At 41.9% G+C, this 26,148-nt stretch overlaps 4 protein-coding genes across 5 annotated transcripts; 2 read left to right on the top strand and 2 right to left on the bottom strand.

Annotated features, from left to right (window-relative positions):
- Positions 1–1,483: 1,483 nt before the first annotated feature.
- Positions 1,484–2,629, bottom strand: LOC105937855 (olfactory receptor 14I1). Its single transcript, XM_012879388.2, has one exon. It carries the CDS (start codon positions 2,627–2,629, stop codon positions 1,484–1,486), a length of 1,146 nt encoding a protein of 381 aa, XP_012734842.2.
- A 1,557-nt stretch (positions 2,630–4,186) lies between these two features.
- On the top strand, positions 4,187–18,093 carry LOC105937849 (troponin C, skeletal muscle). Of its 2 annotated transcripts, none has more exons than XM_021324960.2 (6): positions 4,187–4,262; positions 12,380–12,434; positions 12,640–12,783; positions 13,791–13,905; positions 16,113–16,249; positions 17,907–18,093. In XM_021324960.2, the coding sequence occupies exons 1-6, from the start codon at positions 4,227–4,229 to the stop codon at positions 17,936–17,938; spliced, it is 519 nt and encodes a 172-aa protein (XP_021180635.1). In that variant the 5' UTR covers positions 4,187–4,226; the 3' UTR covers positions 17,939–18,093. The 2 variants fall into 2 exon arrangements, with proteins under 2 accessions (XP_021180635.1, XP_012734838.1); XM_012879384.3 differs by lacking the exon at positions 4,187–4,262 and adding an exon at positions 8,438–8,546 and having other exon boundaries at positions 17,907–17,975.
- A 1,581-nt stretch (positions 18,094–19,674) lies between these two features.
- tnnc2 (troponin C type 2 (fast)) lies at positions 19,675–24,115 on the top strand. Its single transcript, XM_012879407.3, has 6 exons — positions 19,675–19,786; positions 20,718–20,769; positions 21,720–21,863; positions 22,190–22,304; positions 22,432–22,568; positions 23,542–24,115. Exons 1-6 carry the CDS (start codon positions 19,784–19,786, stop codon positions 23,571–23,573), a joined length of 483 nt encoding a protein of 160 aa, XP_012734861.1. The 5' UTR covers positions 19,675–19,783; the 3' UTR covers positions 23,574–24,115.
- Positions 24,116–25,278: 1,163 nt separating this feature from the next.
- On the bottom strand, positions 25,279–26,108 carry taf13 (TATA-box binding protein associated factor 13). Its single transcript, XM_012879408.3, has 2 exons — positions 25,977–26,108; positions 25,279–25,892 (listed from the first exon to the last, which is right to left on the bottom strand). Exon 2 carries the CDS (start codon positions 25,886–25,888, stop codon positions 25,511–25,513), a length of 378 nt encoding a protein of 125 aa, XP_012734862.2. The 5' UTR covers positions 25,889–25,892; positions 25,977–26,108; the 3' UTR covers positions 25,279–25,510.
- Between the last annotated feature and the right edge of the window lie 40 nt (positions 26,109–26,148).

The following is a 26,148-nucleotide window of genomic DNA, read 5'->3' as shown; positions in this document are numbered from 1 at the left end:
TGGGTTTGAATCCTGGCCCGGGGTCTTTCTGCATAGAGTGTGCATGTTATCAGCGTATAAACCCTCCAGACCACTCAGGTCTTCTGGCTCCAGCCTACTCTGCATACCTAGAACCAGAACTAAACAATGAGAAGCAGCATTTAGTTCCTATGCTCCACTTATCTGGAACAAACTTCCAGAAAACTGTAAAAGTGCAGAAAGCCTGAGTTCCTTTAAATCAAGATTAAAAACACATTTGTTTAGAATTGCCTTTGAATGTTCAAGTTAAAATGTTTTACTGTTTTCAAATGTTCTTTTTTGTTTCTACACTATCCCTACTTGCTTTTATTCTGTTTTATTTTCCAATATTTTAATCATGTAAAGCACTTTGCATTGTCTCTGTACTGAATTGTGCTATATAAATAAATTTGCCTTGCCTTGCCTTGCCTTGCCTTCTCTCTGTGCATGCGTGGCTTCTTTCTGGGTACTCCCGCCTCCTCCAACGAGCCATAAACATGACAGTTAGGTTAATCAGTCTCTCTAAATTGCCCTTAGGTGTGACTGTGTGCATTCTTGTTCGACCTGCGTTGCCCTGCGATGGACTGCTGACCGGCTCACGGTCTGCCCTGCCTCACGGCCGGTGGATGCATAGAAGACACTGATTCAGAAGAAACTCCTAGTGAACTTAGTAAGTGTGTATCATGTATTTTTTCTGCTTTTTTGTATGAATCTAAATTAAAACAAAATGCTATAGATAACAGTTTAGTTGTAACAATCAATGTTACTTAAGTAGTAGTGTCATTCTTTTTTTTTGATGAAATCAGTCAGTAATCTTGTTTTTTTATCCATTCATCCATCCATTGTCACTTTCATTCAGCTACTTATCCGAGATCAGGTAGCAAGGCAATGGTTAACTCGTTAGATAAATGCTGTTTTTTTTTCTGCCATAGTGGCCCATGGCTAACAGTAGGTATTATTTTTGTTAATAAAGATCATATTAGACATTACGAGGTCATTGTGTTTATTTTTCTGTATTATTATTATTATTATTATTATTATTATTATTATTATTATTATTATTATTATTAATAATATGTTACTTTTGTTGATGCTAATGTTGCTGTGGTCATGTTGTCAATTAAGAATTAAGGTAAAAATCAAAATCATTAATTTAGCCCAATATTACATTTTATTAATTCAGGTAATCGGTTTTGCTTCTGCACCCAGGAGCAAAACAACAGGAAATATGATATATTAAAATAGATCCTGAAATAAGCGCAGAAGCTTTTAACGCTGATTTTACTCATCATTTGATTGCATGTTTATGAAATTATTATTATATTATACTGCTGCTACATTTTTATTTTATCTGACTCTGGTGATAACATCGAATCTGTGAACATTCTGTGGCATTTGTTCCAACAGTTTTATCCACTTGTTTGTTTGGATTGTGCCACTTTATTTGCCTCTCCGAGCGTCTCATGAAGTGCGTTCGTGTCGGTGCCTAACCCGCCTCAGGATGGCCCGGATGCACAATATTCCTGAGCCACACAATCTCCCGCGGCCGCCCCTCGTCGCCTCTGTTCCTCGTGCGCCAGGGGAGCAGCTTGGTCAGCGCCGTCCTGAGCTCCACGCTCCTCAGCCCGTACACCAGTGGGTTGACGCACGGCGGCACTAAAACCAGTGCGAGCAGGGCCAAGTGGAACACCGCCGCGGTCGCTGAGGGTCCGTGTTCGCAGTGGCCCCGCGACCCAGAGGACAGCTCGATCGCGCCGGTGCCCCGGAACTCCCACAGGGCGTCCGAGGCGACCTTAACGAGCAGCGGCAGCAGCTGCAGGAACAGCATCCCGCAGTAGAACAGCACGGTCCTGCGCGCCGCCGTGTTGCTCTCGTTGAACGGCACCACGGCGTTGCTGGCGTTGCGATACATCTTGAAGTAGGAGAAGGCGTGGACCAGCAAGCAGAGCAAGAGCGTGAGGGAACCCATGACTTTTCTGAAGATGGCAGGAGCTCGGGGGGATCCCATATGCTGCTCAATGATGTCCGGCTCGCACAGCAGCCCCATGGTGACATGAGCGTCGTCCTCTTGCCTCCCTTCGTACAGCACCAAACCCAAGCTGAGCAACCCGTAGGAAATAGAGTAGACCCAGACGAGGATCACGACCGTCCTGATGCGCTCCTGAGTGACCATCACCGTGTATTGGAGCGCAAAGCACACGAACAGGTAGCGCTCCAGTGCCATGCAGGTGATGGTGGTGAGACTGGAGAAGATGCTGGCTCCCCCAACCACGTACTGAATGTAACACCAACCGCTGAACGCCATCGTCTGGTGTTCGGCGAGCGAGTAGATGACCGGCGGGGCAAAGGTGACGGTCTGCAGCAGGTCGCTCAGGATCAGGTTCTTGCAGAAAACGAAGCGCGGCTGCCAGGACAGGTCGTCGGACCGCTGGATGATGTACACAGTAACCACGTTCGCTAACAAAGAAAAAACAGTCAGAACAACAAAGAGGCATATGAGCGCCGGTACTGTCGGTTCATACGGGATGATGAAATGGAAAAGGTGTTCGGCTCTGGCCTGGTGGTCCGTTACGCGCGGCTCAGTCTGGTTCTCCGGGCTGTGCCAGGGGCACTCCGAGCTTCTGTTTGGCATCTCTGCTAAAAGCTTTATTGTAAGGTTTGCCATTTTCATCAAAGTAGACTCAAACGACTGAAATGTTCCTCAACCAGCTTTATCCACTGACGAGATGCTGTGCGCCCCGGTGCGCATCCCTCAGCATCACTGTGGACCTTTAATACCTGGTCCGGAGAGCCCGCCCACAGAAAGCTCTACTGGGCTCGGCAGACATTTCTGTGACAAACTCTTGATCGGTCCAAAAAGTGTCAATTGATTGTGTGTTTAGAGATGTTAATGAGGGAATAAGGGGTAAACGTTTATTAATCATTCTAAAAATCTTTTGAAAATGTACATGTTACCCTGTCAATGTTGTGTCATTTCTCACAAGAGATTTCCATTGAATAAAGATGAACTGATCAATCTATCTGGGTGGTTTTAACAGGTGTGAATAATACGAGCCCCCAGTTGTTGGTTTCTGCGGATTTGCATGTTTCGTAATGCTCACCAACAGGAGCATCCCAAAGTTGTGGGATGCCCGGCGTGGTTCTGGTTTTGGAGCTCACTCGCAGTCACAAGCCAATATAAATGTAACTCGGTTCTTTATATTAAGCCGAGGAACCAACAAAGAATCACCTGCACTGTCTGTTAAAGATGTGCTTTGTTGTACAATCGCTGCACCACTGATAAAATAGGTTAAAATTTAACTGAGCGGCACGTTATCCAACATTTACCTGGGCGGATTTATGTCGGTGTTCCTGATCAGAAGTAGTGTGAGTTTAACTTCTGAAACACTTAAACAAATTTGGTCAATTCTGAATAGATTTTGCAAAAATAAAAAATTTAATTAAACACGTTTAATCCGTGTTTATGGGACATTTTTACTCGAATGTATTTATGTAATTGCTAAAAATGGGTTCTGCACGGTGGTGCAGTTATAAACCCCGTCGTTTTGCCGGGGAAAGTTGCTGGGCTTGAATTTTATTTATTTGATTGATGCAACTTACATCTCTCATTCGGCTTTAAAAGCAAACGGATACAATTCTCCATCAGATGACAGGCGTAATGAATTACTCAGGTCTGAGGGCTAATAGACTGAAAAGAGAAGGCTGCCCCCTGCTGTCCGCGGGCTGGAACTGGACTCATTCTGACTAAATTCACAGTATAATCTCATAGGGAACAAACGTAGAGCAAAAACACGAGAGGAGTAAAGGGATCAGAACAGAAGATCATTGGGCTGAAGGGGAGGAGTAACTGCATAGCTCAGGCCTTATTTAGCTGGTGTTTGTCCACAAGGCACAGCTGCTCCTAGAGGGAATGTCCAGGAATAGAAGGACATAAACGCAAGGAAGATGGAAAGAAGACAAACAGAGCAGTGAAAACAACAAGAAGAGAAAGAGTTTTCTCTCAGTCTGTGTTTAACAAACCAAGCCCTCTCACCCGGTCACGCCCCTTTCTGTCACCCTGCAGCAGGGGAGGAGAACTTGTGGGAAGTCCTGGGCTGGACAGAGTCTCAGCTGGTCCTGTCACTCAGGAACCGAACGGACTCTCTGTGAAGGGGGTGACATCAGCTGAACTGTATGGAAGCTGGAGTCCTCTGGGGAAGGCAGGGACAGGAGTGAGAGAAGAGTCGAGAATGGAAAAAGGAGACGCGCGGATCAAAATGTTCAAAGTAGGACGAGGCTGGTGTAAAACTGGGGAGTTGGTTGGAGGGTTTAATGAAAATTTGAAATTTTATAAAGATTAGAATACACTGCACTAAAAAAGGGACAAGATGCCTTACAGTCGATGGAATTATAAAGCAAATGGGTTGAATCAGCAAGCATAACTCAAACTTGTGACTACAGGGCTGCAGGATTTAGTGATTTTCACCTAGTATTGTTGTATTTCTGTAAGGATTTCAATCCCACAGGTAGGGTATAGAGTACCTTGCACAAACATTCATTTTTAATATTTTGTCATATTTGAAACATAAACTTCAGTGTATTTTATTGGGAAGTCATATGGAGCATACGATGAAGGGCATACTTATGCTTTAGAAGAGAAATGATGCACAGATTTAAAACTTTTCACATTTAGAACTGAAAAAGTGTTTAAAGACCAAGAAACAGATAGCAGTTCATGGATATCCATCATCATCATCATCATCATCATCATCATCATCATCATCATCATCACCATCATCATCGTCGTCATCGTCATCGTCATCATCATCATCATCATCCTCCCAGAGATGCAAAGGGAACAAAAGCCCAGAGCTTTACTCTTTGGCTCAGGTGTTTCATAGCCATGACAGACCACAGCAGTGGACCAATCTGTCAATCCATCAGTTGCTCCATCCTACCATCATTTTGAATAAGACACCATCATAGTTAAACCCGTCCACCAAAGGCGGACACTGATCCCCACTTCAGAGGAAGCAAGCCACCTGTTTCCTGTTGAGAACCACAGCTTCTGATTGAGAGTCTCGTCATCCCGATGTGTTCACACGCTGCTGTGGACGACTCCAGAGTAAACAGCCATGGCATAAAGACACTAACTTAATCACATCATCTGCAACAAGCTAAATACGTTTCATTAATGCTCTAACTGTGGAGGCAGAACTTTAACATAAAGCCATTGGAAAGGTTCAGATCAAAGCGTATGAATGTGTCACAATAACCCAGTCAAAGCCCAGGCTTTGAAATGAATAGACACTTTCCATCCAACCTTACTAACTTTGTACTATTTCAGAAAGAGGAACGGGTATAAACATCAGTGTCTAGATGTGCAAAGCTGGTACAGGCATAACCCAAAATACTTGCAGCTGTGATTGCAGCAAATAGGTGTTTCTGATCAAAATGTGATATTTGGGGTTTAGACATCCTAATGCAAAGCGCTGTCCTTGCATTTTTTTCAATGAGAGTGACAACATGGCCTTGGAGCATATTGGAATAACTTTTATGTTTTTCATAAGCTCTCAATTAGACTGTCATCATTAGGGCGGTGGATTCATTTTACATTTCATCTGTGAGATTAACTCAGCCTCTCTTTTGGTTTCTGTTATTTTAGTGTATTAGCCATGTCAGGGACTGTAAGGACAGTAATATCTGTATTACCCTGTTCTCCAAAAGAAAATATGTCCCTATGTTGTTTGGAACAATAACTGCTATGTGATGAGTCTGTGATGTATTTGGTGCTAAGCCATTTGGTGATTTATAGACTAACAGAAGTATTTTAAAGTCTATTCTCTGAGATACAGGGAGCCAGTGGAAGGACTTTAGAACTGGGGTGATGTGCTCTACTTTCTTAGTCTTAGTGAGGACATGGGCAGCAGCGTTCTGGATCAGCTGCAACTGTCTGGTCGACTTTTTTGGCAAACCTGTGAAAACAACGTTGCAATAATCAATCCAATTAAAGATCAACACATGGGTTTGTTTTTCCAGATTCTGCTGAGAAATTAGACTTTTAACCATGGAAATGTTCTCCAGGTGATAGATTCAAATAATTATAATTCTTACAGCGTTAGGTATACCAAGTGACCAAAACCTATTGTAATATTTTTTTAATTTGTCTTTATCAACACTTTTTTCCGGCCTTTCCTTGTACCTGACCTGATAAAATGGCAGCTGTAAGCCATGTCTTAAAGATGGAAAGAAGGGAAACACTCCAGCAAAGACCTAGTCATCCTCAGTTGATCATCTACTGTGCATTGGGATTTAGCTAATAGCTCTTTGAGAATCCTCAAGTTTTGGCTATAACATGAAGGAACAAGCAGCCAATTTGTAAAATAAAAAAGTATAACAGTAGTCCAGATTTTTGGAAGCTGAGTTTTAGAACATGACTCATGCTCAAGACTTCTGCGTTTTCATAAATATGGCCATTTTCTGAAGAGGAATCCTAAATGTACATCCATGCTTGTGTTAGAACGTATTTTTACCCAAACTGAGAGATCCGGCAACAACGTTTTCCATTAAGTCGTGTTGTTTGAGACAACAAGATTAATAACTGGTAATGACTAATAAAGGAAAAGTAATGTACCCACTGACAGGTACATTGTTAGGCATTAGCACAATTACAAATACAGTGTCATGCAGAAGTGCTATGCACAAAATAACAACTTGATAAAGCAATGATAAAACATTCTCATAAACGTAGACTTCACCTTAAAACCACAAAGCTTCCTATAAAAATAGGTTTGCTGATGCGCTTTCTTACAGTGAGTTCACATAATACAGCATTCTCGCCTGAGAAGCCCATCGTTAGGATGACAGAGGCGGTTTTCCTAAAATTAATAACTATTTCCTGTTAGGACCGGAACAGATTGACCCGGTGTTCAAACCAGACAAACAATTGAAATTTTGCGACAACAGTTTAATAAAACTGAAGCGGAGCAAGTGCCGTCGGCGTCAATGGCAGGAGACTCTGAGGACAGAGACAACAGGTTAGTGACCACAGGCTCGGAGGACAGGTCAGGCAGAAGTCAGGAAAACAGGTCAGGCAATCAGGTCAGAGGGGTCAGGCAGGCTCAGAGGTCGATAGGCAGAACTAGTCAGGATCAGGAAATCAGAAGTACTCTGGAATAAGACTAACCAATGGCTTGAAATAATCTGGCACTGCTGTCTGGTCTGAAGGGTGAATATATACTGTCATGAGCAGATGGAACAGGTAATGAGAACGGGGCGGAGCTAAACAGGTGATCAGACCAGACATCAATGTCGAGATCATGACAATTTCCTTTGTCTTGGAAACATTTATCTTAAAAAAACACTGAGTGAAGTTCCTGACCACTGGTCCTACTGAGAGGGGAAAAGATGACAGAATCATCAGCAAACCATAAAATGTATCTGTGTGCATGCTGGCAGCGACCATCAATGGTATATAAAATAGATAAAAGGGGCGATTCTGGATTTCATCTTGTCACAACTCATTGCTTTCAAACAGAATCTCCCACCTGAGCTGTGAATCTTTACATCTCCTCCAGAGTTGCTGTAGGCGTCTTGGGTGCGTCTTTACCTTTCAGTGTCGGTAGACGGCCATATCTGGGAGGATTTGCAGTTTTACCACACTGTTTCCATTTTGGGGTGAGGGGGCTGAAGAATGCTTTTAGAACTACACACCTGGACTGTTTAATAATCAAACAACTTCAGAAGTGAACTGCTTCATCTGGGTGTTGTTTAAAGGTGTCAGTAGACGGCTGCTTACAAGCGCTCCCCACCCTTTTTCTCCCTATTAGTAGAACCTTTCTTCCACTTCACAATTATGGGCTACTTACTGTTGGTCCGTCGCAAAAGAAATCAGACTTAAATACTTGCAGGTTTAACAAACAAAATTGGTTGGTTGTCCACGTTTGTTTAAAAAGTAAGAAAGAAAAAAGGCTAAACCGAGTTACAATGTGGGATGAAGCTGCATGAGAGCCCAGCGCTCCTCAGGTTACAGAAGTTTCAGAAACAAGAGACAGCCAGCGGCAGTGACCAGTGTGGACAGTGAAACAGGGAGATGGATGGCTCAACAGGGCTGGGATGGTGGAGGGGGATAAGAATCTGTGCCTGCAGAGAGGCGATAACTCCTGCAGGTTTGCATGAATCCATGTGAGTGGGAGCCTTCCGTGAAACCAAGAGTCCATCTTTAAGGCGATGCTCAGATGATCCCGTGCCAGAATAAGGTCCAGCCGCCTCAAGCTCGCCCTGTGTTTTCTTTTTTTGTCAGTGAGCTTATCAGTAATCCAAGCGTGGGGGGCTGGCCATCAGTAGATTGTCAGAGGGCACAATCTAAAGCTGGACTTGATTGGCCAGCTCTGATGAGGAGGGGGTCCCTGGCCCAATCCTGATCATTTTTAGTAAAATGATACGTGGGACAGAGGGTACTTATGGAGCAGAAGACAGTCACAGTGCCACCTGAAGTGTGGAGCGAAGACTTTCACTTCCTGTCATCTGTTGTCCGTACCAGTGTCTGAGCAGCGAAACCCAGCGCCATGGTAAGAAAGTGAAGACAGAGAAGAAGATAAGCAAAGATGAGGAAAGAAGTGCAACTTTTTTATCTTTAAGGATTTTGCTTTTATTTCTCCTGATGGCGATATAACAAGCAGAAGATGGAGATGATTATGTCAGACAGCTGTTTTTTAGCTAAATGTTCCGGAGAGCCGCTGGATTTACACACGAGTTGGCTTTTCAGTTGTTGGAAGGACTGACATTCTTTTGAGTTTCATGTGGGGCACACACTTTGCTGCAAACAAAGCCGTTTCTCTGAGGGCAACCCTGTTCCTGAAACCTTTCTGAGAAGGTTCTGTCTTTGTGTCTCTGTACAGTCAGTTACTGCTTCTGTGTCCTGTAGCTGTTGAACCAGATGAGACGGACGTTTGCCCAGGAGGGAGCAATGCGACAGACAAAAGCGCACAGCTGTGTAAAGAGAGCGGCCCCGCTGTCTTTTCTGCCTGGTCTAAATTAGGACGGTCACCTTGAGAAAATCCCTTTCAAATCCTCATCCAAGTCTCACCTTAAAAATAGCTCGAAGTGAACTGATGGTCCAGTCGTTTTAAAACGCTCCCAGGGAAACTGTCAAATAATTCACTGTCTGCTAGAGAAGGTGGGAGTTTAGTTTTCAAACCATAGCAGCAGAATCAGAGTGAGATATATAATTGTGAAAACGACAATTTAAAACAATTTGCTGTATAAATTGAAAAGCAAAGTGATATAGTCAGATATAGGTGTTAAATAGAGCAGTTTAATATCATATTTCACTTTGGTATAAAATAAGGATGTAGAAACAAGCTCAGAAGCCACTTAAGTAGATGCCAAGCTTGAGATTGTTGAAACCAGACCAGTACACTCCCATATCCCTGTGGAGATGAAGAATAGCGTGTTTGAAGTTGTACGGCGTTCCACTTTAGGAAGCATCACTAACAAGTGGAGCCAACTGCTGTGGGATTAGAGTTGACGTCTTGCTGGTAAAAGGCTATTTCCAATCCTTGGGGCCCACTTGGTCATTAGTAGTCCTAACTCTGGCTTTCTGTGGTGCGCAGAGACGCATCTTTACAAATTTTAGCTTCCACTTCCTGTACAGTCATCATGGGGATGGATGCCTTTTAGTTTTGGGCCTCCAGGGATTGATATGAACTATTGTTTTTGATTATACCAAAGACAAATTTGTTGATTTGTGAAAATAAAAACTTAGGGAGACAATTGAATTTCTTGTAAATTTTCTCTATTCCATACAGGTTTAAAACTAGGTCCTGTAGTGATCTGCAAAGAAACTACGGCTCTTATGTGGCCATAACAAAGCCTCTGACTGATTCTTCCCAGCAGAATATGCAGAACCAATACAAACTGATGGGTTTTCTTCCACTGGCCCGGAGTTTTAGTTGAACCATGGTGGTGGCCATTTCCAAAGATAATGTTAGCATGCTTAACACGTTCCAAAACCTCAACACCATGGCACCCCCACCTTGCTTGGTCTGAAAGCCTCACTCTGACTCCCCCAAACAACCGTTCTGTCATTGTGGCCAGATGTCTTAATTTCTTTGTCTCATGTCTGACCATAAAACTGTTCTCCAAGGCATCGGGCTTTTCCATTAACCATAAATTGTGATTTAGTCCGAAGGAGTTGACTTTTGGAGCAGAAGCTTCTGTCTTGCTCAGCGCTCTCTCAGTCCATGGCGATATATGAACTAGTGTGACTGTGGACAGGGACGCTTGTTTCCAGCGTCTTCCAGCTTTGATTGGAGCTTTGGAGGTTTCTACGTTGTTCCTAAACATCCATTCAACTGAGGGGTACAGTTTGACATAATGTTGGGTTTGAGCAAGATAATGATTTAATACACACGTCAAAGCTGGTGTTAGAATGCATAAAGCAGGTTAACATTACATGAGCAATAAGCAAAACTTCATTATTTTAGATAGAAAGAACTAAAAAATAGTTTTGTGAAGAGCCAAAGGTATTTTTTTAGATGGACTATGGTATGACGTCACATAGCGCCTCTCTTGTGTCGTTCTCTAGTCTCTTAACAAGTTGTTTCCTCTTTTTAGAGACTGGTGGACTGGTGAAAAGTCGTTGTTTGGGGGCCTTTCTTTTGCATCGAGCGTACCTTTTCAGCTGAAATGATGACAAAACAAACATTCATGGTCAACTTAGGGACCTAAGCCAATATCGCGAGACAGGATAGACACGCAGACATGACAAAAGTGTAACAAAGGATTGCTCGTTTCGTCGTGAGCTGTTCGACGTATGATCAGATTTAAGCTTCAATAGAACACCAAAATACTCTTACCTGTTCACTACTTGATGTCGCTGGAATTGGGTCAGGATGTTCTTCGGTTGGGCCCTTTCCTCCAACAAAATGCTTGCTACATATGTACGTGAATTTGGTAACTTTTTCCGGGTTGAACTGTTGTGTAGGCCGACCGCACCGATTTACCCAGCGCACACATCTCTCCTTGGCAGTCTTGAATTTCGGGAAATTAATGAAGAAAACATCCTTCATATGCGGCCGATCAGCGTACTTCGAGTCACTGTTGCACGTTCCATAGCAACAATGTTTAAAAACCATGGTTTTAGATTTGGAAAAAGCAGTCGTTTTACAGAGTAAAACCTAGGCTAACGCACAGCTCTTTTACAGCAAAACAGCGGAGGACACAGCAAGCTTGCCCTACCGCGTACCACGTGATATGAAGTCTCGTGACGTCACGTTCTAAAAATAGCTCGCTCGCGGTACGCCATTTAGAGAGACCTTTAGCATGTTATATAATCAATCCACTCTGACAAAAGAACACCTCAAAAGCATCATTAGATGCCCCAAATCAGTACCTCATCCATGCTGAGATGTGTGTATGTGAACTTCTGTCACAGCAATTTTCACAAGAATGCTGCAGGATTCAAGTTCTTTCTAATGTTTAGCTCTTAAATAGCTAAAACGGATCGGAATTGTTCCAAAATGTGTCAGGCAGTTTGCTTCTGTTTGAAATAAAAGGTCTGTTCAAATCGAACGTTTAACCCTGCATTACTGGAGATAGGGTTAAAAGTCATTGATGTTAGGGTGAAAACAGTGAAAAATTCCTTTCACCATCTCACAACGTATTTTGATTCCAGCAGATGACCATCACAGTTTAGAGAAAAAAAGCTGATACAGATTGATGAATATTTCACTATGAAATAGAAAAGTTCCACACGGCTAACTTTAAGCTTCTAATGACTCTGAAGGACAGATTGAGAAGAAGAGTAAAATGACACATTGGTGTTTATGGATGTATTAGAAATTAAATGAGTTGAGTCAAGTTGAAAAGGTTGTAAAAAAAAAAAGTGTAGGTGAAATTAACTTTCTGCCTACACTTTTCAGTGTATAATTTATGTAACTTTTGAATTCAGTCTTTTATTCAGGTTTGTTTTGAAACTATACTACACTGACTGAAAACATATTGAAGCAAATCACTTGCAAACACTGGGAACTCAAAGAACATGAATGTGCTTGACTTGTTGTAAAGAAGCCCAGTTTGATTGGAAATGCAGTATGAATAGCTTTTCAAAGCTTGATGCTTTCCACGTGACCATTAATTATAGGAAAACGCTACATTGTAGCTAGATTGTAAATTCTCCTGTGTTACACTTGAGTGTTTGCCCTCATCGCCTTCTTGTACACTTTTATTTTCACTTTTTGATTATCAGTCAGTTCTATAGATTTCTCTTTCTTCCTCTGTAACAAACCAAAAATCGTCATGTAGCAATGTTAAAAACTGCTCTGATATCATTCAGTATACATAATTAACGCATTTAAGCCTTTTTCTTTTTCTTCTCTCCTGTTTTTCTCCATCTTTCCAGCCCACTGACGCCCAAACTGACGCCCGCTCCTTCCTGACCGAGGAGATGATAACAGGTCTGGTTCTCTTCTCCTTCCTGCTAAATGATGGACTCAGTTACCCTTGTGTAAATTCCTTCAGACTTTCAGATTAACCTGCGGATCTGTACTGACTGGGGTGAAAGGATTGTTTGTTTTATGCTGTGCCTCGAGAGATGCAGGGCCAAGAAGAAGATATGCGTGCATCTCATCCCAATTTCGACTCTCTCTTCCTGTTGATCAGAGTTTAAGGCCGCCTTCGACATGTTCGACACAGATGGAGGTGGTGACATCAGCACCAAGGAGCTGGGCACCGTGATGAGGATGCTGGGCCAGAACCCGTCTAGAGAGGAGCTTGATGCCATTATTGAGGAGGTCGATGAGGATGGTAAGGATGCAGTGAAACAAGAAGGTCGAGCTTCTGTTGTACTTTAGCTTCGTGTCTGTCATGTGGGGCGCGTGTACACTTCTGGAAAAAATAGAACTAGTCTGTCAGTTCTGTCAGTTTTGTGTTGTCATGACAGTAGGTGACCTCTGCCTGCTGTTTTATGTGCTTAGAGTGGGACTGCACCTCATTTTTCCCTCCCCAGGATTTAGTAGGTTTCCAGCATTTTTGTTTAGTTGGGGTTGCAGCAGAAGGACAGCCTCACGCCCATTTATGTAAGAATCCCCGGTGGCTGCAGTTACAAAGGTTTTGTAAATGTGTTTGGATCTCCATATACAAACACATTTTAGTCATGCAAGTCCAACTACCTCCTCCCAGCCACTACTGCAAGTAACAGCTTGCAAGAATCCTTGGTTTGTTTCCCTGTTCATTGCAATATACATCACATAGAAATTAGCCATGTAATATAGATTGTCTATTCATCATTTTAGGAACTTTTGCTGAAACAAATCATCAAAACTAAATAGCAAATGATAATAAATAAAATAGCGGACTAAAACCATAAATGGTACTATAGATCAAAATGTCCAGCATGCAAAGCAGAAAGAAGGAGAATTTAAATTTGAATCCGAACTGAAATCCTCACAAACAAAATGATCTTACAGTACAGATAAGATTAGGTTTATCTTTAGAGGAACAACATTAAGTTACTGGCTGCAACAGCTAAAACAGTTTATGTCCCCTATTTGATATATTTTGCCAAGCTAACAGCTAACTTAGTAAAACAAAGAAGCCTTTTCACATACTGTTCAGTATATACAACTTGTAGAACTTACATTTGTTTTGTTTATTCCATTTTATATATTTCTACATTTGCTTATGTTAACTGTATGTTTGTCTATGTGTGGCACCTTATCACCAAAGCAAATGTCTTTGTGTGAAATATTTCTTGGCAATAAAGCTCATTCTGACTCTGATGTGTGCTTTGACCTGACTCCATGTCTCCTCAGGCAGCGGTACTATAGACTTCGAGGAGTTCCTGGTCATGATGGTGCAGCAGCTAAAGGAGGACCAGGCCGGAAAGAGCGAAGAGGAGCTCTCCGAATGTTTTCGCATTTTCGACAAGTATGACTCTCGCTACGCTAAACGCTACAATCATTAATTAAAAAGTCAGTGTGCACCAGACCTACATTTAAAAAAATACAAATGATGAGGAAAGAAGAAATATTTGAAGGTGTTAAAGATTATGCAATTACAGATGCTGGAGCCACAGAAAGCAGTTATTGGCAAACAACAGATAACTCACGGACACTGAGAATGTGTTAAAGTAAAGTTTCTGTCTCATTTCCTACTTAATAAGTCAAAAATAAAAGAAGACCGCTTCTCCAGGGTAAAGAACTAAGAACCTTTCCAAATCTTTCCAAATGGTATTTCCATTTCTGCGATCTTTACAATGGACAGAAGCAACATGAATCATAATATTTTTTACATAGTGCCTGACCAGAAGACGTGAAAAGCACCGTATTTTACCAAGCTCAGATGAGTCTCAGGCTTACCACTGCATCCAAAGTGATCAACAACACAATGAGGCTGGATCTTACCTGTAATGAATTAAGATAAACAATCGTCTAATATTTTGTAAGACTAGGAATGTCATGGTTTGTGGGTTTGGAGTAGGGCTAAGGAGCAGATGGGAGCGTCGGATGAGGATGGCAACAGTTTAATAAATAAACAAAAAATGTACACATACAATGGACATGACGCACAGGGAGGATAACAGAGAACATCATGGGAGGACCCAGCAAAGAACAATGACAGTCAGTGAGCCTAAATACTGAGGGAAGAGTGGAGAATGACATTCAATACAGATACGTTAATGAGGGGGAAATGTGGAGCAGCTGAGGCAGAAGGAAAGCAGATAGACTGAGGAAAGCTGACCAATCAACACAAAGGGGGCTGACTGACAGCCAGAGAAACTACTAAACCAAAGGGAAAAGTCTAATAGAGATCTAAAAGAAATAAATACAAATGTACAAAGAGGGGACGGGGGTCCCCCCTCCTCCCTAGAAGCTGCTTAGGGAGGGTGAGGGTGAGTGAGGTGGGTCCCTTTTCACTTATGTTGTCCATGTGAGCGAGTGCACTAGGTTGATTGTGGATGGGGCTGTGGCTTGTCCAGCCAAACAACACCCATGTTTCTACGTAATCCTTATTGAGCCTGCTGAATATGAATCTACCAGATTAGCTGCAATTTGCAAGTCTGTTCTAGCCCTGTTAAATGTTGACATTTGTGTCTAAAGACTCACACTTACAACCATGGTCCTGAATAAATCCCAATAAATCTTGTTCCTGCTGACAAAGTTATCAATAGTTTGCTTTAGCACTACCCTAATGATTACAAGTAGATTTTGTGACTCATTAGTTTCAGATAATACATTGTAATGCCATAAAACAGTCGCCCGTTCTTCAGCTGTGCTCTGTGCTAGCTCTAAAACAGGTCATATGACATGTAAAGCTAAAGAGTCGCAAAAGTCAGGCCACTTTGTGATTCTCTGTGAATGTCATTAAGAGGTATAAATGGCTATATTCCAAGAAAGATCCAGATTTGATCAGCAAAATAATGCACACATCTAATATTAGACCTTTACAAGCCGTGTAAACAACACCAGGCTGCCATTGTTGATATCGGGTGTAGAAAACACGACACCAAGATTTGTTTGTGCTGTGGCAGACAAAGTAAAATACTCAGGCCAAAATGCATCATTGGACTTGAGTTTTGTCAAATATCTGGGCTTCGGCTTAGAGGAAAGACCCAGGACTTTACTTTTTTATCTCACCATAGTGTTTTCTGTCACCTCAATACTCAGGAGCACATCATTGTAGTACTTATGGATTAGCAATTACACCAAAAACTTTAACCGTTACATTATATTCTTCAATCTGTCACCTTCACATATGTCAAATCTCTCAGGGTATATCATTTCAAAGAAAAGTCAGAAACCTAATTTTTATAAGACTTAAACAGAATCCAAGGATATAAAACGACCATCACAGTTACATGCATTGTACTAATGTGATGGAAGAAAGTTAGTCTGCAAATATCGCATACATATTTCATTGTTTGCTCATTGCTGGAGTAAGTCTCATAAAGAGATTAAAGAAAGCACACTAACATGGCCTCTTGATATAAAAGCAATTATGAAAAGTGCCCTGGCCTTTAAAGATACTGCACATTTTTTTTTACAAAGAAATGTACTGTTTGCGTGGTGAGATTAAGAAAAAATTAAATAAGACAGAGCTAATTTTGGACATTCTCTCGCTCTCTCTTTCTGCAGGAACGGAGATGGCTTCGTTGACAGGGAGGAGTTTGGAGATATCCTCCATATGACTGGAGAACCAGTCGTAGAGGAGGATATTGATGAAATGTTTGGTGAAGCAGACTCAAACAAAGACGGAAAAATTGATTTTGATGGTAAGATTGAACTCTTTAGCTATGCAGATGTTTTACAATTTTAAAATATTTATCATTTGCTTCCATACATACTGACTTTCCTGTAGTCTTTAAAATTGATCTTGACTAGCTGTTCTTTCTGAAGGTCTTTCAAAGCTTTTTTTTTTTTTTTTTTTTGGACATTGGCTGGTTTCTTTATTAACCTTTTGTCCAGTACCCAACTGTCTTTATAGACTGAAAAAAGTCTGGCAGCTTTAAATTAAATAGAAAGATATAAATACCAGTTTAAAACTTGTGCACTACTAGGGCTGGACAATAATTCAATATCAATATATATTGATTGATAGACTTATATCGATGATAGAAAAATAGGGTCAATAAAAAGTTCAGTAGAAGAACAGTCTTTCTTCCCTTTGTATTCGAGCCATGTAGGTTAATATTAGTCATTACATCCTCCCAACCAATCACAAACGCAGACCCAGGAATGCTCCGCCCCCTTCAGGGAGTTCAGAGAGCACATGTTCTTTTTTCTTTTTTTTAAAAACTTGCAGTTCTGGAAAAAAAAGTTGGTTAAATAATTGGTTGAGTTTGAATTCAGTGTTCTTTATTTATTTTTTTAAAGGGCATTAAGCAACAGCATAAAATTTTAAGGGCTGCACTTAAAAAATATGTTTTGAAATTGTTGATAATTATCAATATGGATCAATATGGTTTCTATTTTATCTATATAGTTTCTTTCTATATTGTCCAGCGCTATGCACTACCACTCACTGGTGTGTGCGCCTCTGAGAATAAAGAATTTCTATGATTCTAGCTTTCCTGAAAATGGCTGCATCTTCTTAAAGCTAGAACTGCAAAGCAACCTGAAAAAACACCGTCCCTACAGTGAAACACGGTGGGGGCAGCATTTTGCTGTGGGGATGCTTTGTTTTTCAGCGGGGACAGATGGTCAGAGCCACTCCAAAGATGGATGCAGTATTTCACTGAAGGAATACCTGCTGAAGGCCACAGAAGACTTGAGTCTGAGAAACAGCTCCACCTTCCAGCAGGACAACAATCCTAAACATACAGCCAGAGCTAATATGGAATGGCTCAGATCACTGGCCTAGTCAAAGTCACACTTAAATACAACTGAGAATATGTGGCAAAACATTAAAATTGCTGCAATTACAGCTTGCAGGTGTCATTGCAGCAAATGTTGGTTCAAAAAAGTAGAAAGGGGGCTCAATAAACATGCAGGCCATGTATCATTTTCTGCTTTACAGCTATGCTTTATGATGGTTTATCACATAACATCATGGTGAAACACACTGAGATTTGTGGATGGAAAAAAAGTTAAAGGGTGTGAATACTTTTCAACAAATTATATTGAAGACACTCTCACAAACCTATACAGATTTATTAAGAAATCGTGAAACTACAGAAAAGAAAGTCCAGGGACCATAAAAAGCATCAATGATAATGCAAAAATAACCCTTAAATTAAAAAAAATGTAAAATGTTCCCAATGAAGTCAGTGTATTCCTAATTAATACTTGATGAACAGACTTTATTCACACACTGTGGGTTGAAATGCACAGCTTGAATTTTCCCTTCACGTGTTTAATTGATCCTTGCATAGTTTGGTCATCTGTGTCGGGATGGCTGATGGACATCGTGATCTCTACTTTTCTTTTCAGAGTTTCTGAAGATGATGGAGAATGTCCAGTAATGAGTCCAGCACCACATTCCTTCATGATCCTTCCTCAGAAATAATACGAAGCCCCTCAGTCAAGACGGCCTGCAAAGAGCAAACTTACCACGAATATGAATGCCCTGATTAAAAAAATGTATAAATATCTGTGAATTAAACCTCCTCACCCCCGACTCAGCCTCTCTTCTCCTCCTTCCTATGTGAAGCTCACAGTCCTGTTAAAGATTTCTATAAATATGTACTCAGACCATTTAAGACGAAGACGCTGCCTCTCAGCTGTCCCGTTGGCAGCTGCCACATCCTCAGAAATGCAACACCAACTGGTTTGAACCCCGCCTTCATCCTGCTAGCCCTCAGAACTGGGTCTGCTCTGCACCATGAGCTCTGCTCTTTAAATAAACCAAGCATCTTCCTGGACTAGCTGCTCATTTCCCTGGTTTTTCTGAATGCATACCAGGTGTATGGGCAGGTTTGAGTCTGCATCCCTCTTTCTAATCCTTTAAACCTTCACTTGGACATTTAGTCTTGATCACAACCATCTGTCTAATCTCCTATATCTCAGAGACATGAGCCCAGTTTTTAGACTCGGTAACAAGGAACACAAGCCCACAAATTTTCTAAATAACGCTCTCTATGGGGGAAAAAAAACAGCTGTTCCTACTAACTTTAAATAAACAGAAGCCTTCACACTGCGCTTTCGCCTTGATGAGCATCACCACAGATCTTATTCAACGCCTCTGAGCTGTCATATCTGATTAGAAATAAAATCTGGGGTTCAGACTGATGTCTTCCAGTTTGCTGTTTGGATCAAATCAGTGTCCCAGCGCAGCGATCACAGCGCCCACAGACTCAGCCAGCAGCCTGAGAGGCCGGGCTGCCAGTTGCTGCCGGAGGCTTAAAACAGGCCGTCGCCGTACGGATGAGTTTATTCCCCTGCTGCATATCCTGGTCTTCCTCAGGGTTTATAGCCTGCCCAACTTCCTTGTGCAGCAGGGAGGGAGTCTCCTGTAGGTGAAGTACCGCCCCCGCCCCCAAAAACTGAGGCCAAACTAGGAGCATGAGGTTGTGTTTCTCAGCACCTGGGTGTACTCTCCGCGCCCCTGTTCAGCTGAAAATCTATCAGCTATTCAGGGCCCAGCAGAGGAAGGGTCCGAGCTGGGACCCTGCCCCCTGCATGTGTGTCACACGCCGACTGAAATCACAAAAAACAACCTACTTCAATGGAATGAACGGGGAACGGAGAGGCCTCCACCTCCCCTGTTGACTGCCATGTGTTTACAAAGCGAGGCCAGAAATCCCAGCTGGGAGGATGTGTAGTTTGGTTTATTTTTTAGTTGTTATCTCGTTAGGCTGCTTAGAGAGCTGTTGCTAGGATTATCTAGATGCATGAGTTTGAAATCTGAAGTTGGGTGTTACTGTTCAGAGAGAATACCTTCTGGTTGTCTCTGCCTTATAGACTCTTAACACCCTTTTTGCTGGAATGTAATCCTTCTCCAGAAAAGCCTCCACCAGCCCTATTGCATCTCCTCATATTTACGCTTTCCTCAGTTTTCCTAGATTTCAGAATTACTAAAAAAAACTCTATTTATTCATGCCACACTCCAAGGCGCTTGGCTTCATGCACCTACAGCGTCAATTTCCAAGGTGTGATGGGCCTGCCGTGGCCCCAGAACCCTAAAAGTTCAGGATACTAAATCTGGAATCCTGTGAGATGCAGTGGGTGGGGCCTGGCTGGCCCGTTTAAAGTGTGTCTGAACCTTGTCTTGATGTCTAGTCTCTCTGTTGGGGTGCACACGGATTGACCACTCCTTTGGGCTTTTCTTTTTACATCAGATACTAGGGAGGGAAAGCTAATCCACAAACATGGTAAGAGAAATTAACAGCGTAATTGACGATTCTGAGGAGTTCTGAGTTGATCAGTAAACCAGGGATTTATTTGTCCGTAACTCTGCTGTAGTGATGAAGTGATAAAATAATGCGAAGGATTAAAAATGGTTTGGCTGCGGCGTTGAGATGCAGTCTTTTTCAGCTGGGGGCGATTTGAATTTGGATTTTGTTTCTTTTTAGCTGTTTTCAATATTTTCCAAATTGAATTTTAAAATTTGTACTCATCTAGACACAGATTTTTATTATTTGTGCAAGACTTTGATTAACTTGTTAAACTACAGATTCATTTCTGAGGAAGTTAGCCTGTTGCAAGTACTCCTAATGCTGAACACTTTCGTGCTGATGAGGAGCAGGATGGAGTGTCAACTGGGAAAGTGCAGATTCTGCTTAGGAGTCAAATTCCAGGGGATTGGATGTCTCCAGGCCATATACAGGGAGTGTAATGTGTTGAGCCTGAAATAGCTGGACTAATTTCCAACAAGCTCCGTTAAGACCTTTTGAGAACGGGGCACTTTATGATGCAACATGTGCCCTGTGGATTATTTACTGCTTATGAAAATCATTGAGAATTAAATAAATCCTTCAAACTGACAATTGTTTACAATTAATTTGTTACAATATTTTTTTGACACAAAGAACTATATTTATCACTGCTGTTCTACACAAACAGTTTCTATTATTTAGGATGTACTTTAAGCATTTCTGTAAATAAATAATCTGCACTCTGAGAATTAGGGATAAAGGAGTTGTAGGAGTGGACTGTGAGGAAAGAAATGCTGATCTCACTCAACAATGTCCTCCACTGCTGAGGACTGAATCAGAACGACTGAACGCGGGTTTTATAGAGTATATCAGCATGCTTATATAAGTTTTATAAGCATGGAGTGAAGTGACCCCTGTTTTCTTGCAGACTGACGCGCAACAAGAGGCCCGCTCCTATCTGAGCGAGGAAATGCTGTCTGGTGAGTACGCTGAAGAAACAAACTGATAAAATCGAGCCAGTGACACCGGTGTGACCATCGGCACTGTTGTTTAAAGGAACTACGTCCCAGTAAATTATTGCAATATACTCACTTCAGCTGAATCAAATGTATGAATATCAGTTGCTCGTCTTGTTTGCCCTAAAAAAGAAAGAACGAATAAGAATTTAGGCATGATTAAATAAACAGTAATAAACCGTTTCAATATTTTCTAACAAGGTGACATGTGCCCCTTTCCCCTGACCACCACAGGCATCACGTGCAGTTCATTTGCAGGGTTAGGATGCTCAGCTAGATAGCAAGTTAGTCTTCAGCCTTAGCACTGTGGCTAACCCAGCAGAAACTGGATATAAACTTTATTCTTGCTCTATGATAAGTCTGATGGCAGCTCTTTATGTTTACTGCACTGATATATTCATTTAAATTCTGATTAAAACGTTTAAGTAGAATTCCTTAATAAAATTCAGCAATTATCAACAATATAATATAACAATGCATTACAAGCCTAATATATGTGACTGAAAAAGTAATTATTCCAACAGCTAATGTGTTATGCCTCTCATAATCTCTCTTTATAGTGCGTTAAATTATTAGTCCACAAAAAGTGTAGTACAGGCTATAATGCATCCAGTCTCTCAATAGTCAGGTGCTACAGCCTGCACATCAAACGGGGAGGGGCTTCAGTAGTCCACATGGCCCAAGTGCATTTCAAGCCAATTAATGTGGCCATTAATCAATATGTTCCTATAGCAACACACCTGATGTTTGTGTGTTTCTGATATTTTTTTAAAAGGCACGATGTTCTTGCATCATGGTGTCCTACCTTCATGTCCTGAGAATTCAAATTCATAGAATTTAAATAATGACAGGCAAATTTGCCAAATACTCCGCATAGATCAGGCAGTTTTTTTTTTAATGTTTATTGCCTCCAGAGTTCAAAGCCGCTTTCGACCTGTTCGACACCGACGGTGGCGGTGATATCAGCACCAAGGAGTTGGGTACCGTGATGAGAATGCTGGGCCAGAATCCGACAAGAGAGGAGCTGGATGAAATCATCGAGGAGGTCGATGAGGATGGTGAGTAAAAGTGAAATACACAGTCATGCGTAAAACCGCTTTCCTTTTACGCACGGGAACGTTGCTGCCATTGTTTATCTGGCGGAAGAAGAATGAGAGTAGCAAGTATTATATATATATATATATATATATATATATATATATATATATATATATATATATATATATATATATATATATATATATATATATATATATATATAAGGTTTCGATCTTGGCTAATTTAGAAGGTTCTAGTGGGTTACGCACAAAACGCTTAGCAGAACTAAGCTTCCGACGTCGCTCACTATTCTAATGGGTCATTTTGTCTGTTTGGTAACCTTCAGGTAGCGGTACCATCGACTTCGAGGAGTTCTTGGTCATGATGGTGAGGCTGCTTAAGGAGGACCAGGCCGGCAAGAGCGAGGAAGAGTTGGCAGAGTGCTTCCGTGTGTTCGATAAGTGCGTCCTTTGTGACTTAAGCCTGGATACGAGACCAAACATGTCACTTCAGTCCAACATCTTGTTGGGAAAAAGAAAGTATTTTCTTGACAATTTTGTGTTTGTTTTTTTGGGGGCATTCCCACAGGAACGGCGACGGCTACGTCGACAGAGAGGAGTTCGCCCAGATCATCCGCAGCAGCGGGGAGGCCATCTCAGAGGAGGAGATTGATGAGCTGATGAAGGATGGAGACAAGAACAACGACGGCATGCTGGACTTTGACGGTACGTGGAAGAAAACCAGGACAAAGGAGAGATTCCATCTGCAAACAGAAACACTCCCAGGAGCTGATCTTTGCAGTTTTTCTTTAAAGAATAAAGTACAGATATATTTTGTTTGTTTTTTACACCATTCTAAAGTTAGTTATGTTAAACTTAAGTGATCAGATGTTTGCACTGCATGATATGTTTTTAATAAAGCATTGATTTTATGAGTCCAATCTGAATGCAGAGATTTACAGATTCTCAGTACAGACTAAAAAAATGATGGATTAATAACTTTGTTTAGTTTATTTTGCTAATCTAGTAGGAGATAATATATGTCAGTTGATTTAACACAGTAAGGTCCAATAAAAACACGTTTGATACAGAAATGTAGGCCTGGTTAATAAATGTTTAACACCTGCTTAAAGGTTGTTAATTTCATCTGACGAACGGGCCTCACCAGGAAAGGCATTCTGATTTACTGAATATGACTATGATATTGTTTGAAATTAAACATGTTTTTTGTTCTCCCGAATGCATCTTTGGTTTAAATTGCAAACTTAACTAACTATTGAATTAATACAGCCAAAACAAACTGATGTTCAAACCCAACTTTATGTGGGACTAAATGCAGCACCAGCTTGGTCTTGCCACGCAGCAGGTAAAAGACCAATGTTATCTTTAGTGGGGTTTTAGTATGAAACAGCCCATGGATGTTAACATAATTACACTGCTCTATTTGATTTGACCATCGTGTCATCTCCTGCTTCCTCCTGTGGAGGCGCTCCCTGATCGATGAAGTCTGATCAGCTCTGTGAGGAATTGAGAGGCTCCTTCCAAGAGTCTTCTTTAACTCAGCAAACTGGGTCACAGTTGTTCACCCAACCGTTGGTTAAAACTTGAACACGGTGTGTGGGTTAAACCTGCACATGTTGGACTTTAACTACCGATGATTCCGCCGGGTAACATATTCTGTCCGATCTGTCTTTTCCAGAATTCCTCAAGATGATGGAGAATGTGCAGTAAAACAAGTAGGACTCATGGACATTCCTCCAACCTCCTGTGAAAACCTATTCTGAATAAATCCGCACCATCGCTCAACCCTTCCTCTATTTCACCCGACCCGCAAAATAAGCGCCCGACGACACATTGTGCCCGTTTGTCCACCTGGTTCACTGCCTCCTCCTCCAACCTTGCAGACATCGTCGACAGACCGCTAGGACACCTTGATGAGGGGGAGGGGTCGCTAGCGTAGTGTCATCAATCCCTGACCTGCTGGTAAATGCAGACAGTTTTTCTTATTTACTGTTCTCATGCTGTGTTCAGTGAGTGGAGAGTAAGGCTGCACGGCGACCCCCCCACCTCCATCTCCTCCTCCTCTCTGCTGGTCAAGCTGTGATCTAGATCTAGTCTAGAGAGATAGGCAGCCTGTTACCCGCTGCTGCATAGACCAATGAATTCAAACACTTTACTGTACAAAGAAGTAACTTGCTTGAACGGAATAAATGAACTGGCACATGCTCAATTGTAGTGGGTCTGTCATATTTATGGTCTGTGTAAAAAAAAAAGAAAAAAAAACTTCTGTTTTGAGGAATTTAAATAAAATCTTTTTGTTTCTTTTGTCAATTTCAGAGTGTGTGCTCATCCAAATCTGTTTTTCACTTTGAACATTTGGAAACCGGCACTGACAAACGTCAAAGATAACCTGTTTAGCATGTTTCCTACAGAGAATCTGCAAGAAACTTTAGCGTCCCAGATTCTGGTGGGTACAAAATAAGAGAAATCCGTGACTCAGCTGTGGTGCTTAACGAGGTTATCTCTGAACTCAATGACGCTAACGTGTGAATAATCATCCAGCTCCACTGGAGAATCCGGTTACAAGGCCTGACTTGCTGACGGTCACCCAGACTCATGCGTCCACCCTTGTATTCCTGTCTCGGTCTAGTGCTGCTGCTGCCCTTGAGAAATAAGTATTTGCTCCCTTTTTGTTGTCTTTGCTTTTTTTGTTGCAACAAAATCTGTCAGTTTATCAAACTAATTTCAATATCAGATGGAAGAGAACATAAAAAAATACAACCCACAGTTTTGAAATGTGGGGTTTCATTTATTAATGGAGAAAAAAAAAAGCTACCCAGACCACCCTGGCCATGTGAGAAAGTAATTGTCCCCTAAACGGCTTAACTGCCATCTAGTGTTAATGAGCCTGTTATGTTGCTGCGGCCCGAACGCTTGTTCTTATTCAGCCACAACAAAGGCATTTTGAGCATGAATGACCTGTTTAAGATCCAACTACGACAGCTTAGATTAAAAAAAAAAAAAAAAGTTACTGCTAGCTTTATACCAAATATAACAGAATTTTTAGGTTCACAAAAAAAAAAAATCTCCTTTAGCTTAAGCAGTTCTCAGAATCTTTCCCCAAAAGCTCTAGGTATCATTTATTGTTTGTTTTGCTCCAGCTAAGAAGCTCAGTACCTTCCTAATGAGCAGCAGCAGGTCTAACCTTTAACAAGAGTTTTTTTTTTTGTTTGTTTGTTTTTTTTGCGTTGCTTTTCTTTCTGGGGATCATATTATGGGCCCTATGACCCAGGGAACCAGTGGTAAAGACTACTGGACCTATACTGCCACAGTGCATTGCTTGGACTGGCATTTCTTTCAATATTTATTTGTCCTGCACCTTGCACACAGAACTGTTGCTGCCCATGTCTAACTGATAGCGCTGCACACAACTGAGTCATTTATAACAAATTGGGGTTTACTTTATTTAAGCAGTTTCAGAGACAATGACATGACGTATTTGTGGGGACATATGCATTGCTTGTTATGCATCTATGATGCCAGGCCATTGAAAAAAAAATAGTCTAGGAAGTCAAGTTGAACAAACCAACATGAAAACAGAAAGTCGTGAAAAGACGCGGTCATTCTGATCGGATGCGTCCAGCAGTACGTGTCCAGGTGAGCGGCTCTTAGGAGCCATAATTAGCCTCGTCGAAAGCCTTCCGGGCTCTCTTGAGCTCCTCGTTCATGGTGAGCAGGTCTTTGACGCGGGCAAACTTCCTGGGATCTTTGCGGATGAGAAAAACGATGTCCTCCACCTGGACGCGTCCCTGCCGCCCGATGGACATGGCTTTGTGGGTCATCTCCGTGATGAACTCGATCACCAGGTCCTCCAGGATGTCCACGGACTCCGTGTACGGGTTCTGGTCGTCGCCGAAGCCGTACATCATGCAGCGGAGCTCCTTGGAAAAGAGCCTCTTCCTCCTGCCGTGGCCACCGGCGTCCAACCCCCCGGAGCCGTCGTCCAGCTCCTCCTCGAAGCCCGGCTCGTCCTCCTCGTCCGCCATTAAGCTAGAAACACGTACAAACAGAGCAGTTTAACGTGACTTAACCCGACGAAGACGATGCAAATATTTAATGTCTTACACAGCTGACCTGTTCCACTGAAGACCGAGAGCACAACAACAGCCTGTAGAGTGGCTGGATGACTTCCTGTTTGGGCCGCTTGTTACCAGCGTATCAGTGCGTTAGCGCCACCTGTTGGTCTGGAGGATAGCAGCGATTAACCGGGTCTTTGGCTTGAAACTCGAGTTAATACACCATTGAT

Source organism: Fundulus heteroclitus, chromosome 1, assembly GCF_011125445.2.
Source record: "Fundulus heteroclitus isolate FHET01 chromosome 1, MU-UCD_Fhet_4.1, whole genome shotgun sequence".
Lineage (NCBI taxonomy): Eukaryota > Metazoa > Chordata > Actinopteri > Cyprinodontiformes > Fundulidae > Fundulus > Fundulus heteroclitus.
The sequence above is the reverse complement of the archived record's forward strand: the minus strand, read 5'-3'. Positions and strand labels throughout refer to the sequence as shown.